At 38.0% G+C, this 20055-nt stretch overlaps 1 protein-coding gene across 1 annotated transcript in view; it reads right to left on the bottom strand.

Annotated features, from left to right (window-relative positions):
- Positions 1–1035: 1035 nt before the first annotated feature.
- The window catches only part of arhgap15 (Rho GTPase activating protein 15), a 728119-nt gene continuing 709099 nt past the window's right edge, over positions 1036–20055 (bottom strand). The window contains exon 15 of the mRNA XM_059970253.1: positions 1036–4690. Within this exon, the coding sequence (XP_059826236.1) occupies positions 4516–4690 (175 nt within the window). The 3' untranslated portion in view covers positions 1036–4515. The remainder of the gene's footprint in view (positions 4691–20055) is intronic.

Here is a 20055-nt window from a genome sequence, read left to right as displayed (position 1 = left end):
GGTGAGGGGAGGAGAAAGAGACCTAACCAGAAGGATTTTAAGTGAAGCCAGGTAGGTGGGAAAGGTAAATGGCTGGAGAAGAAGGAATCTGACAGAAGAGGAGAGTGGACCATGGGAGAAAGTGAAGAAGGAGAGACACTTGGGAGAGGTGATAGGTGGATGAGACCAAGAGTTAAGAGGCAAGAGTGTGGAACAGAAAAAGAGGAAAGGTGGAGAGAAAAAATTAATAACAGAAATCAATTTTCATGCTATCAGGTTGGAGGCTACCCAAACAGAATATAAGATGTTGCTCTGCCACTCTGTGAGTGGCCTTATTGTGGCGAAAGATGAGGCCATGTACTGACATGTTGGAATGGGAATGGGGATAGGAATTAAAATGGTTGGTCACCAGAAAATTCCACTTTTGGCCTATGGTGTGGAGGTGCTTGACGGAGTGGAACCCCAATTTATGGCGGGTCTCAGCAAAGTAGAGGAGGCGGAATTGGGAGCACGTGACACAATAGATAATCCCAACAGATTCACAGATGAAGTGTTGCCTTACCTGGAAGGACTCTTTGGGGACCTGAATGCAGGTAAGGGAGGAGGAGAATGGTCAGGTATAGCCCTTCAGTCGCTTGCATGATATATGCAAGGAGGGAGATTAGTGGGGAGGGAATGGCTGGACAAGTGAATCATGGAGGGAGCATGGAATGCAGACAGTGGCCAGGAGGTAAAGGTGTGTTTGGTGGTGGGATCCCATTGAAGATGGCAGGAGTTGTGGAGAGTAATGCAGGGGCTAGGAGAATGATGCGTTGGATGTGGAAGCTCAGAGAATGATGTGTTGGATGTAGAGGCTAATATTTTTGTCCTTTCATTTAGCATTTCATATATGCGTTAGATCTGCAAAAACTGAAGAACTGAATGTCCATGCATTTAACCTGGACTATAAATATAATGTAGGCCCAAAAGCAAAAGGAATTGTGAATGAAATACCCTCCCCTTTAAAAGAAAAAAAAAGCACAAAATAAATCAGATTTGCAAACATGTTGTGCAGGTAGCTTAAGCAGTTTTGACTTTATTTTTAATTTCAGAACAGTTAACATGCTGGAAAAAATGGCAAAAAATTTGCACAGAAAAACCAATTAAGTTGCTGTACAATTTTGTTTACAATTAAAGAAAACAAAATTTTCATAGGAAAGATAGCAGATTTTTGGAAAACAATTACATTTTATTTATGACTGTTGCAAAAATTCCAAGATCATTTTGTATATTTTGGTCACTCAAGAACATATAGTTTGTTCCCATTGAATGTTGAAATTCAAATAAGAGTGGACTTCAATATGCACAATATAGTAATACACATTAAAATTTAAAATCTAGCATAAACTTCCCATTTGAATTGTACAATAATCAGAAAACAAATGTTTTCTCCGGTCAGTTTGTCCATGCATTCAATGCTAAAGAGTAACTTAGAAATAGACCTGGACTCTCATTAAACTTTGTCCTCACAGTATTCACACCTTGAAACATACAACCAGGTGAAAATAGTTTATTTGTACATTTAATTTGTTAAGAATCAATGCATTACATAGTTACAGAACATTATTTTCTCTTCAATTTCCTTTCTTTCTCTCCAAAAGTAAAGGCAGTAACTAAACAATGTAAATAATACTGTTTTCCCTCTGTGCCCCTTGGTGAATATTTGCAAGTACTGTCAAGCATAGTTGATGATTTCAAGCTCATGTTCCTGGGCCGACTTCAAAAATTGGTCTAATTTAGAAAGATTGAAGTCTGTGATCATTAAATGTGTTCAGTGTTGATATCGCAACAACTTCCCAGATTTTGTTGATATCTTGACATGCATTTTGAGAGATAGCCCTACTCTTTGATAATGTAATTACATAGAAAAATATCTTTTGTATTTTCAATTTTTATAAATACAAAGTAAAACACAAAAATTATTATTATTGCTTGCAGTACTAACCTAGACTCAATATTCTCTCTTAATAAGTGAGGGAGCAGGCATTTGGGGATTGCACATTGAGGTAATTTCTCAGCTGCCACTTAGTGTGTCAACGGCTTGGGGACTCAAACAGAAGTCAATAGCTATCGTTGGTTTTAATTTTTCTATCTTTTGTAGGAAGGCACCATACTCTACATTCATCATCTCTCTATTTTGAAACTTTGGAGATCAAACCTGTTTACTGCTGCTTCAGTGAGTTGCGTTTTTCTGTTATAAGCTGAAGAGAAATCTGGTCTTGCCGGCTATAAATTTCTGCCAGCAGTGCCCTTTAAACTGTTGTGCAAAGCTCATTGAGTTTTTTGTTGACTCAATCAATAACCCGTTGGAAGTGATTCATGCATGAGAACTGGATGTTAAGACAGCGCTCAGTTCACACCCTACTCGAAGTGGTTTTTGATGAGAACATTAGCATAGGGTGTGTTTCAGATCTATCTGGCTCACACCTTTGAGTCCACCAACTATGTGTGATCAGTGTTATCAGTTCAAAGCCAAATTGTTAGGTGGGTAGAAGCTTCTCACCTCAGCGAGGGGAAAAAAATGCCAGGATTTTGTCTGACATAAAACAAACTATCTGGCAGAAGACAAACCTCCTAATGGCTGAATGTGACAGTCAGAGGAAATGGAAAGAAAACCTGGCAAACTTGAGAAGTAAAATAGCACGTAGAGAAACCCAATCTTAAATCTAATGTGTAATAGCTTTTCTGTTTGTCAGATAGCTTCATTGCTAAGAGAGTAAGACTATCTACCAGTAAGTTATGGAATGAACCAATAACCAAACTTGAAATTGTATTTCTGAGTGTTTTTTTAAAAAAGGGATATTTCATGTGCAAGTAAATAGGGTTGTTAGAAAACTGTTACAAGATCAACACTAGGTGACTTTGATCATCAGTGCCAGCCACTCTCTAATACTTCATGCTACTTCACTTTTTGCTGTGAATTTTCAATCTTATGGAGTATGTTAGGCAACAAACTCACATCAAGACAAGAAGAATACCAGTACACATCCAGAAAGTATGGCTGAGGATGCCACACAGTTCAAGTAAATTTAATTTTGCCAATAAGTACCAACTTAGCCAACACCACCCAAATGCATCAAAGGAGTGAAAAACTTTCATAATGAACCATGAGCCCTATTTTCATGAAAAGATTAGCTGATGAAATGTATATGATGATTTTGTCATTGTTTGCTGTGATACTCAGACTGGCAGAAAACCAGAAGTGAAAAATTGGATCCCAATACCTGGGAAGCATGGATAGGGCACTGGAGAGATGAATGTAGAGAAAAAACAGACACTGATGCTGGGACCAGTTGGTCGTGGGAGGAGGAGAAGGTCTTACAACTTCTTATGTCCATTCTATCATTCAGTCATAACTGATCCATATCACAGTGTACTAAGATTCCAGCAAATTTCTACAGCTATACCATAAAAAAGCATTTTGACTGGTTGTATCAACATCTGATATGGAAGCGCCAATGCATAAGATCAGGAAAAAGCTCCAGAGTGTGGCAAACTTGACTAATTCCATCATAGGCACTAGCTTCCCCACCATGGAGGACATTGTCAAAAGTCGATGCCTCATAAGGTGGTATCTATCATGAAGAACTCTCACCATCCAGGACATCCCTTCTTCTTATTGCTACCATCAATGAGGAGGTATAGCAGTCTGAAGACACAAACATTGCATTTTAGAAGAGCTTCTTGCCCTCTGCCATCATTTTTGAATGGTCCATGAACCCAAAAACACTACCTCAACATCTTGCTTTCTTTTTGCAATATTTATCTGGTTTTTTTAAATATTCAAATTGCAATTTATGGTCATTTTCATGTATTTTACTTCTGCCACAAAATAATAAATTTCATGACGTACAGTATGTCAGTGATTAAAAACCTGATCCTGAAATCCATATGCTATTATATTCCTCACAAGGTACAATATACTGCATCATGCCTAATTAAGCCTGTGCTATCCATCTGTGGGATAGTCTTTCACACTATGTATATGAAGAGATGCTCCTTAACTTCTCTTCTGAAATGTTTGAAGTGATCTGAGATATTCTCCAGACCATTCCTTTAAAAATATGACTTTAAAATCATGCCTTTTGATTTACTAGAGAGATTATTAATTCGAAGTATTTGATTTTTTTTTGTCTTTAGTCATTGTTTGTACAAATAACTGTGGAGCTCTGAGTCTGACTACAATCACTTTGATCAATATTAGCAGACTATTTAATATTTCAGAGAGTGGTGGCTCTTTTGTCCAAGTAGATTGTACTTAAAAGTTTAAAACTGAGCCTGTCAATCAGTGATTTATAAACAAAGAATAATAATAGACCAGTACCAGGCAAACTTAGTCTATATGGATTCTAGTAAATGAAATGGTGAGGGGATAAACAACAAAAAAGCAAGGGCAATGGTGATGACCTTCTGCAAGCAGCAGATTCACAACTTAACTAAACGTCAGATCTTCTGAGAATAATATTAACCACTGAAGGCAAGTTGTGCTCACACCTCCTAGGGTTTGAAGATTTCAGCGTGTTCGGAAAGTATCAGATCGATAATCTGATTCTGATACATCATGTTCACGGCCATATTTGCAGTTTCCCTCTCAGACCACATGAGAGTTGGTCCAAATACAATGCCTAAACTCTGCGATGACATCAAATTCACCAGTGCCTTTGCTATTATCCTGGAATTAGAAAAGAGAAAAAAGAAATTAAATGATTAAATCAATAACCTGTTTGAGACTGTGTTCTGTATTCCTCCAATTATTTGAAGACAGGCTCATAAAGGTGAAATATAATTTGGAAGAATGTACTGATTTTGGTCTTTCAGAAGCTAGTGCTAGCATTTTAGTCAAGAGCAAAGTGATTACAAACAGAACATATCCCCTTGTATTCTTCACTGGGCCATCTCAAAAGCATTCTTCAGCCTGGATCAACACTATTCTTCCTCATCTCAGTTTAAATACATATGTAGGTATTTAAGGTTTGAAATTTGTCCTTTGTGATCTACACTGAACCTCTAACATAACAGTGAAAAGAAAACACATATCAGAAGGGGTTCAACTTCATTACATATTTAGTGTATAGAACAGAGTAAGAATTTATACTTCCTTTCTTGATGAGGAGCTTATGTGGACTGATGCAATCCAAGTCTGAGATAAGGTGATGTTCTATGGTAAGTACAAATCATAGGCAAACAGTACAAATTACAACATAAATAGTCATCTTTAATTTCTTATAAAATTATTCTCAATAAAGCCAAATTATGATTAGCATTTAAATGACTTTCAGAAACTCATTTGAGGCTCTCCAGATTTCCAAGAATCATCTTCACATGTATAGTTACCTCAGAAAAGAGATGTTGATGGATCTTTTCTTGTAGTGCAAGTGAACTTATAAGACATGACATTGGCTTGTAACATGCTTTGAAAGCCCCGAAGCAAAATACATCTATGAACTACAGTTTTGTAATTTTTGTTTAAATATATTTTTGTCAGAATTTACATACAAATCACAGAATGGGAAGGAAATTAACTGACTTTACCCTAATTTATTGAAGTTATTGTGCTATTCTCCAGATAAAAGCTTAACTCACAAATGATTAATAGACCAGAATGCACCTTGCATTCTCTGTATAGAATACTACATCAAAACAGGTGGAAATCTTGGGCTATTATACTAGGATATTAACCAATGTTTCTCCACTCATCTTAAGTTCTATGACCAATCCCAAGCAACTATATCTTCCTAGAAACTACAGAGGATGTAAAAATTTTGCCTGTGGTCCTGAATATGACAAGCCGTCTACTCAAAGGCTTTTGGATATCTCTGGGGCTGTTGGCTTTTTTAAAGGGATCTCCTGTTGCTGATGAATTAGCAGTTGTTAACAACATTTCCCTTTCACATACAGAAGCAAACTTAATTTTGGAACCCTAACTACACCTCCATATGTGAGGTGGTGGCTGTCGGCCTTTAACAGAAAATAAAAGAGGGAAAGAGCAGGGTATAGGACTGCTGGGATTGCTCTAACTGAAGCTATCATTGGACAATGCGGTCTTTTTCAGTCAATTGACAATTCAATACACTTTTATAATTTATTAATTCACTTAATGCAAATGTAGGGACCTTATCCCTACTTGTTTTCTGAACTGAAGGGTTTGCGTCATCAATATCATTTGCCGTGTCATATGATGTAGATGATCACGGCCTATGACCTTGACTGTTCTTGGCAGATCTTTCTATGGAAGTGGTTTCCATTGCCTTCTGGGCAGCATCTTTACAAGACAGGACACCCCTGAGCATTATCAATACTCTTTAGACACTGCCTATCTGGTGTTATCAGTTGCATAACCAGGACTTGTGATATGCACCTTCTGCTCGCAGGACCATCCACCTCCTTCTCCCTAATTAGGAGGTGGGAGGGGGGAAAGGGTGGTCTAAGCAGGTGCTACACCTTCACCCAAGGGTTACCTGCAGTCTAGTGGAGGGGAAGGAGCACCTTACTTCTCCTTTGGTAGAGACATATCTCCAACCTGCCACCTGGAAGGATTTGCTTAGTTTGTTCAAAAGGCATTACATCAGTGAGCTGGAGACACATATATACCAATCCAAACTTAGATCAGGTAATGACAGTGGAATTCTTCCCTTCATGAATGCTAGTAAATCAGATACTTTTACTTAACCATTATTGATAGTTAATTGATATTTTACCAACTTCATTGCTGTGCATGACTCCACATATCAGCCTTCAGCATCACGATTTTGTTAGGTTTCCAATGCTGCAGTCCTAAGCAAAAGCCCAAACCATGTGCTTAAATGGCCCTGAAGAAGGGCATAGTTTTGGCATCCCAATATGTTTTAGACATGTCTGTGTGAAGCATAGCACGTAATTAGGTTATTTTATTATTTATTTATTTAGAAATACAGCACTGAACAAACTGTGCTGCCCAGCAATCCACCTACTTAACATTAGCTTAATCACAGGACAATTTACAATGACTAATTAACCTACTAAGTGGTATGTTTTTGGAATCTGGGAGGAAACTGGAGCAGCTGGAGGGAAGGCACATGGTCATGGGGAGAACATACAAACATATGGTGCTGGAATTAAACTCCGAGCTCTGGTGCCTGAAGCTGTAAAAGCCTCATGCTAACCATGACATTTATATTAAAATTACCAAATCTTAGTGAGTATGAAAAATGATAATTTTTAGTTTCATTTGTGGATTATCTAACCAAGTTTAGACCTATACATTTTTAAAATCATTTCTTAACTCTAATCAATATGTATATGGTAAAAAAAATCACATAAAATTAAGTACCTTGTAGAAGTGCAATTGCTATTTTTAATACGTTGCCTAATACATTAACCAGTGTTAAATATGGAAACTAAGATTATGAACATCATTATGGGTGATTGGGAGGCAACTGTTGACCAGAGCAGTAAGAGAGCTTCACTCTTTTCAAATGTGAGATTTTAACTGGTGGACAATGAAATGATTAATCTGTAATATTACCTCTAATGTTGCAAGTTTCTCAAAGTGCTGCATTGGGAATAGCGGATGGCATTATGTAATACAAAAAATGGTGGGTTTAGACTTACAAGTTTTTGACCCCGAGGTGACAGTACTCCCAATTGAGCCAAGTTGCCATTTTTAAGTGTCATAAAGTACTGCATGCCTTTAACAATCATTACAATAAATCAGAATTTATAAATGCACATCTGGTGGTAACTACCAATAATGGCACAAATTCCCTTAAAATAAAATTCCGCTTAAGAAAATTGCCTTCTTCCTGCAGCAAACTGAAGCAATATTAAAGGAGACTTAACACCTCAGTTAGGAGTACTTTGCAGGTTTTGTTCCTGCAACGTGCTGCTGTGGAATAGTAACCATTTTATTGACCATTTGTGTTTAGTTCGGCATTATATCTACTGGATTGAATATTTTTGTGTTTCCTAAAAAATTAATAACACAGTAAATATGTACATCAAGAGGATATTTCCCACATATTGTATGTGGGCTAGTGTCTTTTTATGAAGATGCTATCTATAGGCACCATTGCACTTTTAACAGTATTCAAATTATTCCATAAAAAGCAAGTTGTTGTATCACTCACTACACTGTTCATAGTGTTGACAAACTGTCAAGCAAATCAGAGACATTCATCTTACGTTAATTTTAGTCAAAGAATCTAACAATAGTATTCTTGCTTTTATTGACTGCAATTTAACCTCCTGAATTGGAGGATCTTTATCAATTTCTTAAAAGGGCAGTAAGGTAAGCCTTTTTGAGAATGTGACAGAAATATCTCCATGTTAGGCTGGAACTGTGGGACAGGCAGGAGAAAATAAAGGAAAACAGCTTCTCTGAGAACGTCTGCATTTATGCACATCAAACAGGCTGAGGTTATTAGTCCTTATTATGCATATTAAGTAAGCCCATTAATTACAGCACGAGGGAAATGTTCATTGCTAAGTGAATGCCTCCTGATGGGTACTGATACTTGGAACTTTCAGATGTGGCCCCATCTGGCATTGTATGAACCAGCCTGAGCAAACGCAAGATCACAAAAACTGGCTAGACACTCCTTTATTTAAATTACTGCGTATATTACAAGGCTGAGTCTGTAATATAAGAAAAATGTTGTTTGTAAAGTTGGATGTCCTTACACCTGACTTGGCTATATGTGTAAAAATGCTCTTGGGCATCAAAGACAGTTAAAGTAATGTTAATTAATGAGCGAACAATCTCAGGTTGGTTCCTGGTGGGTTTCAGTCCGTGGCACAAAGCTGCCTATATTTCAGTGCTAATTGGCACTAAATTGGCAGCCTCTCTGAAAGAGGCCTCAAGGATGATTAGTGTAAATTCTACATTTAAACACATGTAGACTATGTTGGAAAGCCCCTGAAAATGGTCAAAATACACAAAACTCACACAGCCTCCTCCATTGCATACATTCTGCATTGACTCAGTGCAGTAATTGCGAAGTTTCAGCATAACATCTAACATTTTGACAAACTTCTATAGATGTGTAGTGGAGAGTGTGTTGACTGGCTGCATTACAATCTGGTAAGGAAACAGCAATGCCTTTGAATGGAAAATCTTACAATAAGTAGTGCATACAGCCCAGACCATCACAGATAAAGCCCTCCCCACGACTGACCATGGAATGTTGTCACAGGAAAGCGGTATCCATCATCAGTGACCCCCATCGTCAAGGACATGCTCTCTTCTCACTGCTGCCATCAGGAACAAGGTACAGGAGCCTCAGGACTCACACCATAAAGTTCAACTGTCCTCAACTGTCAGGCTCTTGAACTAAATGTTACTCAACTTTACCTGCCCCATTATTGAAATGTTCCCACAAACTATGGACACACTTTCAAGGTTTCATGTTCTTGACATTTATTGCTTATTTACTTATTATTATTGTTATTTCTTTCTTTTTGTATTTTCACATTTTGTTGTCTTTTACATACTGGTTGAACACCAAATCTGCACAAGTTGGTGCAGATTTCACTGATTTTATTATGGTTATTATTCTATTAAGGATTTATTGATTATGCCCACAAGAAAATGAATCTCAGGGTTATATATAATGACACTTCGATTATAATTTTCTTTGATCATAATTTTCCTCCTGAATCATTGCTTAGTCATATAATCCAAATGACAGATATTAGAACCTCAAAGACATTTACGGCCATGTGTTAAAATCTTTCAGTAAGACTGGACACATACATACACCTCAGGTATCAGTTAAAGCACCACAGTGGCCACAAATAATTCCAGTTTCCTATTATTAGTGCTCTTCCACACTTTGTTGCATATTGCTGGGCAGTGCCTTTTAATTGATGCTATGTTAAATATGGATGTTAAATCCAAAAAATAGCACCTCAATTTTTCAATCCTCTTGTATTTTAATGAACACAATGCCTTTTCATACCTAAATATAGTTTGCTACAGTCCTGAGTCCACAGTCCTGACTTTTGAGGGTGGTGCACAACATGCAGTCAGTTCCAGCTAGCACATTTAGCATCAATGATCAGGGACCAGTTTCCTAGAATATAACTGGTACCATTGGCTGGAATTCATTGACACTGGCTATCTGATATAAATACACTGTGAGTATATGCAGTACTGCAAAATGTTCAGTTTGATCTTCTGAGATAGATTTGTGCATTATAAGTACTATTCAAGTGGGTCAAATTAGCAATGCAGTCTACTTGAGTGATCACAGCTTGTTGTCAAATATGGACATTGTCAGACTCTGTTTTTCATGTCCTGCTTGAATTGTGGGAAGCTTTCACGCTAGGGTTCTGGCAACGGTCATTGGTTCACTTTCTGCCACAACCATTCTCACCTTCTTAGTTGAAGGAAAATCCAATGAAATGGAAAGAAATGGGAAAGGCTAAATAAAACATCGGCTATGGCTTATTCCTTTTTCAAAAAGAATCCCTAAAATTATGCATTAATTGAAGACATTGGAATAAACATTTATAATAAGAAAACAAAACATTAATAAAGAAAACACGTTAGCTATTTCAAGTTATAAACAAGACTGAAGTGGACCAGATGTGCTTTTTAAAGAATAGAATAACAAGCTGTTGTAAGCTGCACAGAATGTTCCATGTGGCATTTATTGGCAAATGATAATCAAAACAAGACTTCAGGACTCTGAAAACAATAAAACAAAACTTGAATCAAACACAGGAGATGAAAAACCTTAGCATTGGTTTAGAAGGTGCTTCAATGAGGGAAATGGAGAACTGGAATTGAACTTGTTCGAAATATACTACCCTCCAAAAGAACCACAGCCTTGCCTTGGTTTGAAGGCTCGTGTGTCTCAGTGACCCAGTCAGGGCTTTATGCTTAGGCTCTTGTTAGGGCCACCCATGCCAGACATGTCAAAGGGTAGAGGCCAGACTAAGAGTGGTCCACTGGACCTCTAGTTTCAAGGGTTCAGCTCAGGGCTAACAACTCTGACTGGTAAAACAAAATTGTTACAGAAAGAACAATGAAGAATCCTTCTACATCTGAGTGAGATTGTATTCCTGAGTCTTTACCCGGGACTTACATGACTGACTGGAGTGAACACACTGAGGTAGCTACTGACACAATGAAGGAAGCCGTGAACACTACCAGAGATGGAGGACCTTCTTTGCTACCCTAAATGCCAGCAGCATAATGGGCAGGAAGTAAGTAAGATAAATGTGCTACCTACATGCTGAACAATTTTGCCTTTAGTGGCTTCATTGAGCAAATGTTGTGTTTCCAATTATGATTAGCCTTAGGTACATAGGTTTACTGATTACAGCAGTTAATGGTTGTACACATTGAGGGGAAAGTCTATTGACTGCACCATTGTTGCTTTTATTTTGACATTATTGCCTTTCCTAAGTCGTAGATCTTGTTCTTTGCTATTCTCAACTAAAAGGTGCTTGGTCTTTTCATTGAACAGAATCAAGGTACAGTTTTGATTCAAAGGATTCCAAGTATATTTATTATCAACATTTATTATGCAGTATACAACCCTGAGATTCGCCTTCCCACAGACAGCCACAAGACAGAACCACCATGGAGTCCATTCAAAGAAAACATCAAACCATCAAACAGCCTACCGCCCCCCCCCCCCGCGCAAAAAAAATCGTGGAAATGGCAACAAAAAAGCACAAGCGAGAAACACAGAATATAAAACACAAAAGCAAAAAGTACGTTTCAGTTCAGCTCAGTGTTCATTGTCTGCTGGCCACACTGATTCACAATTGCCCAAAATAGCAACAAAAAAAGGGGCGACCAGAAAACTAGAAACTCCTCATAACATGATTTAGAGTCCAATCCACAAACCTATTAATGTATTTTATCAATATATCTATTGGGTTGCTCCTCCATAATTCAGCTTTATATTTCTATTTGTAGTGTTGCCTATGTGAAAAATAATGAGGAGGAGGAAGGAGAATGTTAGATGCTATGGGGATAGACATTCCCACCTAGCTAGCCAGATGGCTGTTATCAATTTTTTTTTAACAAGAATACTATAAAAAAGGAAATCCTAAAAATGACATTAATAAGGAAATAATATAACTGAGCTCAAATAATATCTGATTGAAATGGAAAAATGTGTTACATGTGTGGTGTAAATTGGGAAAGGGTGATTTGATCTTCCTCAAAGTTCAAAGTACATCAATTGTCAATGTATGTATACTTTATTCAACCTTGAGATTCATCTCCTTACAGGAAGTGAGAAAACAAAGAACCCCATTAGAAGAAAAAGAAGACTGCCAAACACCCTGTGCAGAGAGAAAGAAAAAACAAAATGGTGCAAACAATAAAGCAAGCATCACTCATTCCAATTGTGTCGAAGGAAGTCTACTTTCATCTTGCATGGCAGAGTGCATTTCAATGAGAAGAACTTTCTAGATATTTGAAGTCAGCTTGGGAAAGAAATATGTAAAATAGAGCTTGATCATGTTGTGAGCATCAGTAACTGGGTCAGCATTAATGAGCAAATTTTCATTGCCGGATTTTTGTTCATAGGTGTATATGTTTGTTCAATGGGTGAGATCTCACTACTCTGTAACAATCAGATAGCAAACTATTTGGTTTATATGGCTTAGTTAGTAACTCTCTTTACTATGGTCATTGTAATTATTCTGTATGCTTGCTCACTGTTCTATTAAATGAAGAAAACCACACAGTCTTTTGTCAAACGTTGATTTTTCCTTTCATTTTTATTCCAACTATACCAAAAATTCCATTGACATCAACTATCTCTGCTATCCCAGCATGCAGGCAGAAACAAAAGATTGCAGCACCAGTGGTGAGGACCAAGAAGATATGATCAAGGGAGGCAGAGGAGCACTTACAGGACTGCTTTGAGTTAATGGACTGGACAATATTCAGGGATTCATCTTCAAGTCTGAATGAATACATCACAGTTGTCACTGACTTCATCAAAACCTGTGTGGATGAGTGTGTGTCTTCAGGAACATACCAGACATACCCAAACCAGAAGCTATAAATGAACCAAGACATTCATATTCTGCTGAGGGCTAGATCTGTGGCATTGAAGAGTAGTGATCCAGAAATATACAAAAAGTCTAAATACAACATACAGATGACTAAGTTAAGGGTGAAGAAACAATTCAGACTGAGGTTAGAGATGGAATCAGACATATGTTGGCTCCAGCAGTTTTACATGATAGTATTTCCTACAAAGCAAAATCTAACATTAAGAATGGCTGTGATGCTTCACTCCCAGATAAGCTCAATGCCTTTTATGCACACTTTAAAAGCAAGAATAAAACAATATGTATGCAAATCCCTATAGCCTCTGTATCTCCCACTGAAACTGGATCCTTGACTTCCTCTCTGGGAGACCACAGTCTAGACAGATTGGAAATAACATCTCCTCTTCGCTGACAATCAACTCTAGCTCACCTCAAGAATGCGTTCTTAGCCCACTGCTATACTCTTTACACCCATGAGTGTGTGGCTGGGTACAGCTCAAACACCATCTATAAATTTGGGGCAAGATAGAGTAGTGTTGCAGCAACAACCTTGAACTCAACATCAGTAAGACCAAAGACCAGTAAGACTAGTGGACTTCAGTAAGGATAATTTGGAGGAGATCCCACCAGTCCTCATCGAGCGATCAGTAGTGGAAAGGGTGAGCAGTTTCAAATTGCTGGGTGTTAACGTCTCTGAGGATTTATCCTGGGCCAAACATATTGATGCAATTACAAAGAAGGCATGACGGTGGCTGTACTTCACTAGGAGTCTGAGGAGAGTTAGTAAGTCACTAAAGACTGCAACTTTTTACAGATGTACCCTAGAGAGCATTCAAACGGATTGCATCACCATCTAGTATGGAGGGGCCATTGCACAGGATTGGAAAAAGCTGCAGTAACTTATAAACTCAGCCGGCTCTTTCAGGAACACTAGCATCCAGCATAACTTCAAAAGGTGATGTCTCAAAAAATTTTCCCCAGCTTAGGGGAGTCCAAGACTTGGGATCAAATGTGCAGGGTGAGAGGACAGATGTTTAAAATGGACTTGAGAATCAACTTGTTCACACAGGTGGTAGACGGAATGTGGGAAGCACTGGCAGAGGAAGTTTTCGAGCAAGGTACAACTATATCATTTACATGAAGGGTCAGGGACTGGAGAGGTTCAAAGATTTATTATCAAAGTTCATATGGAGTATGCAACCCTGAAATTTGTCTCCCTACAGACAGGTAGGAAACAAAGAAAATCATGCAATCTGTTCAAAGAAAGACATTAACCCGCCCCCCCCCCCCCAACCTGGTACAAAATAAAACAAATCACGCAAACGGCAACAAAAAAACGAGTGAAACCACAGAAAATAAAACATAAAATCGAAAGAGTCCAGGCATATTTGGATACGACCAAATGCAGGAAATTTGGACTGGCTGAGTGGGCGTCATTGTCAGCGTGGACTCTTTGCACTGAAGGGCCTGTACCTGTGCTATATTACTCTATGACTTTACATTTAGCTAGCCCTCATGGAGATGTTTGGGCATTCCTCTCTCACTCAAGCTTGGTGAAGACCCTTGTGTGAATGATTGCGTTTTGCATTCGGTATAATCATTCTCCATTTGCATGTTTCTTTTAAATAAAGGACCCTACATTAATAGAGGGAAGAATTACTGCAGCTTCTCCTTCTCCAACTATTTTTGTACAGGCCCCACTTTCTAACTGTGCTTAACCAGAAACTGTTTGCTGCAATACCTTCGCTGTGGTTCACTAACTGAGATTGCATTGTCCATTACTACACTTATTGTAATTTGTTTGCAGTGGTGTGGACAGCAAAGTCAAGGTTGACTTTGACTGCCCATCCCTAGCTGCCAATAAGTAGGCAGTGGTAAGCTACCTTCTTAAAATGATTCCCATTCCTGTTCTGACATGTTGATCCTTGGCCTCTACTTGTGCCAAGATGAGGCCATCGTCAGGATGAAGGAGCAACACCTTATATTCTGCCTGGGTACCCTTCAAAGTGATGGCATGAATATTGATTTCTCTTCCTGGTGAACAAATCTACCCCCACCCCCCAACCCATTCCTCTATTCCCTTCTCTGATCTTCCACTTCTCTCATGCCTATTGCTTCTCCCTGGGTCCCCTCCTCCTCTCATGGTCCACTCTCCTCTCCTATCAGACTCTTTCTTCTCCAGCCCTTGACCTTTCCCACCCACCTGGCTTCACCTATCACCTTCCAGCTAGCCTCTTTCCCCTCCCCGCCCCCACTTTTTTATTCAGGCATCTTCCCTCTTCCCTTTCAGTCTTGAGGTCCAAAACATCAACTGGTTTTATTCTATTTCATCGATGCTGCCTGACCTGCTGAGTTCCTCCAGCATTTTGTGTGTGTTCTTGAGATGTTGCAGTCTTTGTGTGGAAAGTACTTTCATAATGTTTTTGGGCAGGGTATTCCAGGTTTCCTAAAAAAAACTTCTTCTAATTGCACATATCATGGTACTTCTGGTTTAAGTATTTACAGTCTTCAACACGTGTGACTGATGACCTTAAAAAGAGGAAATTGCGACAATGGTGAGGCGATGTTAACAATCTGGCTTCACCATTTAGCACAACTGCAGTATCCTTGAAGGGTGTAGTAATGTATTGTTTGGCGTCCTACAAAGAATTGGATATTTGATAAATATTAAGCAGCATGTTTTAATAACTAGCAGACTTTTAGAGTTAAAGCAGATAAATGGGAAATAAACTTACTGGTGCTTCAGTATGCATTTAAGTAAAAAATGTAACTAAAATAAAACTTGCACAAATCAATTGGATTACATTGCTGGCATGCCTGCAACATTGGAATGAAATAGATATACAAAGCAGAAACAAAATAATTTGTCAAAGATAAAATATGTGGGGTGTTCAGTAATGAACTGTATATGAATCCCAAAAAAAAGTACATGCCAAATTAAACACAAACAGGATGCTGCTTCTTAAAAATTATGGCTTAATAGCACTAAGCAAGAATTCATCTTTACAGAGGAAGGCTTTGTACACCCATTAGTCTTTTGGCAACGGACAGAAAAGTAATATAAATTTAATAACATAAAAGAAGGGGAAAGGAAATGCCAAAGCTATTCCTTGTCAAGCACAACTGGAAAGAGCAGTGATCCATCAATTTAAGATTATTAGAGAGACAATCTATAATCCTAGGCTAAAGATGCTGGAACATACAAGCATGGCTCCTTCTTATTTGTAATATTTTCCAAAGGCCAGCTGAAAGAATGTTGCAATTTTAGAGAAGCTATTACATACATAAGTCATGTGGTCACTTCTTTTTTAGTAAATCAAAACCTTGCAACTAGATTAAAGGCTGCTGCTTTTAGATGCACATTATTATTTGGTGAGATGGGTATTTTGCATTTATTAATCTACAGGTTAGACTAGGCTGGTTTCCTATTGAGAGGCCGCATTCTGCCACAAAACCCTACAACTGCAAACTCTGTTTGAATGTTATGCTACGCATATCAGCATACCTTTTAATCTGCTGCAAATGTCTTGCAATTAAATTTTGCACAAAATCAGCCATCAGCAAGGACATATACGTATATAATGGTTCTTGGGTAAAAAAAAACCTCAGTTAGAGGAAATATTGGGAATGTAATCTGTCTGTATTTATACAGTGTATTATTTTCTCCTAAAGACATCCTTTACAATTTTATAGCCAACAATTTAGTTTTAATGTAAAAGACAGTTACATACTGTACTGAGCAAAAGTCTTAGGCAACCTAGATTTTTTATATGGTTTCAGATGCTTTGCCCTTCACAGAGACCTGATCTCAACATCATTGAGGGTGTCTGGGATTACCTGGAGAGTCAGAAGAAAGTGAGACAGCCAAAGTCTGCAGAAGAACTGAGGCAAGTTCTCCAAGATGTTTGGAATGACCTACCAGCCGATTTTCTTGTAAAACTGCATGACAGTGTACTTAAGGGAACTGATACAGTTTTAAAGCAAAGGAAGGTCACACCAAATATTGATTTAATTTAGTTTTGTTATTGTTTACTGCTCTTTTTAGTATAATTTTGATATTTAGACTCTTTTCCTTTCACTAGTTTTGAAAGCATCTTTGCTTTACATAATTGTTTTACATGTGTCTAAGACTTTTGCACAGTACTGTAGATGCAGTCGGCAACTACTTCATGCACAGATAGGATTTAATATCCAATTAATCTGCTTTTGGTGATGTTGGTTGGGAGAAGTCCATTGATTAGGACTTTGAAAACATACTCCTCCAATGAATGCCAAAAAATCTTTTCTTTCTCAAAGACAGGATAGGAGGTGAATTGTTCATTGGTGATTGGTTTATTATTGTCACATGTACTGAGGTACAGTGAAAAGTTTTGATTTAGATGCTATACATACAGGTCATTTCATACACTGAGGTTGTACAAGGGAAAAAAAAATAGACAGAATGCAGAATATACTGTTACGGTTCCGAAGTGCAGTGCACGCAGACAATGAGGTCCAAGGACATGGTGAAGAAGATTGTAAGGTCAAGGGTCCATTTAATTGTCTAAGAGGATTATGCAATATTATTTCTAGATTAGGTAAACAACAGAAGAACCAAGGGAGAGTTGATGGACATGTGAGAAACCATAAGCTGCCAGCCTAGGGAAAAAAGGATATAAGGTTGCCAGGAGCTGGCATGAATTGATGGAATGGAAGGATTCCTTCTGTGTTGTGAGCATGTCAGCAATGGTTTAATATTTCATTCAGCTGATACCAACTTCCCAGCAAGGCACACTCCAGTTCAAACAGAAGATTATGTGCTCAAGTTCCTAACAGAAATGATTGCATCTATAAAGCCGTTCACATACCTTTAGAATGCCCAGATGTACTTCACTGGCAGCAAAATGCTTTGGAAGTTTAGTCTACATTGTATTATAGGAAATGCAAAAGCCATTTTACAAGCAGATGGAGCCCATAAAGAACAAAGTGATAATAACCATGTAAATTTTGCTTCAGGACATTGACTGAGAGATAAATATTATCCAAGGCACAAGTGATGGCTGATTGAAATAGTGTGATGTGAATCTACATCCTTAGTTGCCATCATGATGGCATCGGTCTCCTCTTTTCTCATTTTCCTAATAACATGGAACTATTTATGTCTGAAAATATGAATGAATAGGCCTTAAGCTTGCTCTATCATTCTCACTCATGCCTGGTGACCTTTCACACTGTTGCTTACTTAGAATATATCTCTCCTTGATTTAAAGACTGCTTTTGCCACCCTTTGAGGATAAGAGAGCTAGGGACTCAGGCCCCTCTAAGTGAGAAAAAAAGTTCTTTTCATCATCTTTTTCTTCTTTATTTTTTAAACAGTGACCATCTACTTGCAGATTTTCCCCAAAAGAGGCAAACCTACCCCTGCCAGGACTTACATAATTCTATCATGTTGTCCCTCATTCTTCTAACCCTGACTGGACACCAGTCTAAACTGCTCAGCATTTCCTCATAAGGCAACCTGTTGATTCAAGGTATCAGTCATTAAGTCTAGCAAACCTTCCCTAGTCTACTTCCAAAACTGTGAAAGCCTTCCTTAAATAATAGGACTGGTAATGCATACCGTATTTGAGCTGTCGTCTCACCAATCTCTTGAATAACTAAAGCATAATATCATAATTCTACATAAAATTACAAATACACTCAATGGCAACTTTATTAGATACACCTGTAACACCTGCTTGTTAATGCAAATGTCTAATCAGCCAATTATGTGGCAGCAATTCAGTGCATAAAAACATGCAGACAAGGTCAAGAGGTTCAGTTGCTGTTTAGATCAAACATCAGAATGGGGAAGAAATGTGATCTAAGTAGCTTTGACTGTGGAATGATTGTTGGTGCCAGATGGGGTGGTTTGAGTATCTCAGAAACTGTGGATTTTCTGGGATTTTCATTACAACAGTCTCTAGAGTTTACAGAGAATGGTGCTTAAAACAACATCCAGACAGCCTTGTTAATGAGAGAGGCCAGAGGAGAATAGCTAGATTGGATCAAACTAACAGAAAGGTAATAGTAATTCAAATAACCACATGTTACAACAGTGGTGTGCAGAAGAGCATCTCTAAACTCACACCAACTTGAACCTTGAAGTGGATGGGCTACAGCAGCAGAACACCACAAACATATACTCAGTGGCCACTTTATTAGGTACACAGCGTATGGGCTGTCCAGGGAGGGGTAGCACCTCTGATGAAGACATTGTTACAAGATTACATTTTTAACATAAGCCACAGGATATCAGCCATCATCATTTCTATCTTTCATTTCTGATATTGTTGCTTGAAATATCCTCTCCAAGGTTTTGACGTCATTCCTACACAGTTCTTGATCCAGAGGTCGACCACCCGTGTTAATATTTGTGTCCATGTTTATCAGGCAAGTGTTCCATGTATACTAGATTTAATGTTTTATCAACATCTTCTGTTGTATTCAATGTGCGCTCTTAAAACCCTTTTTTTTGCTACTCCTTAAAATAGTGTTTTCTAGAAATTTTCTATGAGAAAGAAACACCTGACTAAAAATAGATCTTTAAAACCTCAAGTGATCTCTTCTATGTATGCCCATTTACCACAGGTTGATTGCTTCAGAAACTTTGTAATCCACTATTAATGCTGATAATGTACCAAGCACCCAATTTTTCAATCAGTGATTTAAAATCACAGTTTTCTAGTAAATCTGGTAAATCTTCTATAATCTCCATCCAAAACAGTTAAACCTTTCCTTAAACAATGAGACTGATATAGCATGGAGTATTCTAGCTGCTGTCTCGCCAGCATCTTGTATATGATATTGTCTATGATATAAAGACCAGATAGGCCCCAAAAGGACTCAAGGCTTAGCCAGGTTAATTACTTTAGTTATGTAACTGTATCTTGGCAAAGTAGTTCCAGTTAATGCAGATCTCCTGCAGCACATGGAAATCAATATGTCAGCTATAGGTTGGTGATACAGTATATATCATGACTTTAATAAAATGTTGCACATATGGTATTTCCATTCTTG

Source organism: Hypanus sabinus, chromosome 5 (genome assembly GCF_030144855.1).
Source record: "Hypanus sabinus isolate sHypSab1 chromosome 5, sHypSab1.hap1, whole genome shotgun sequence".
In the NCBI taxonomy this organism is placed as follows: domain Eukaryota; kingdom Metazoa; phylum Chordata; class Chondrichthyes; order Myliobatiformes; family Dasyatidae; genus Hypanus; species Hypanus sabinus.
This window is presented reverse-complemented; position numbering and strand designations above follow the sequence as displayed.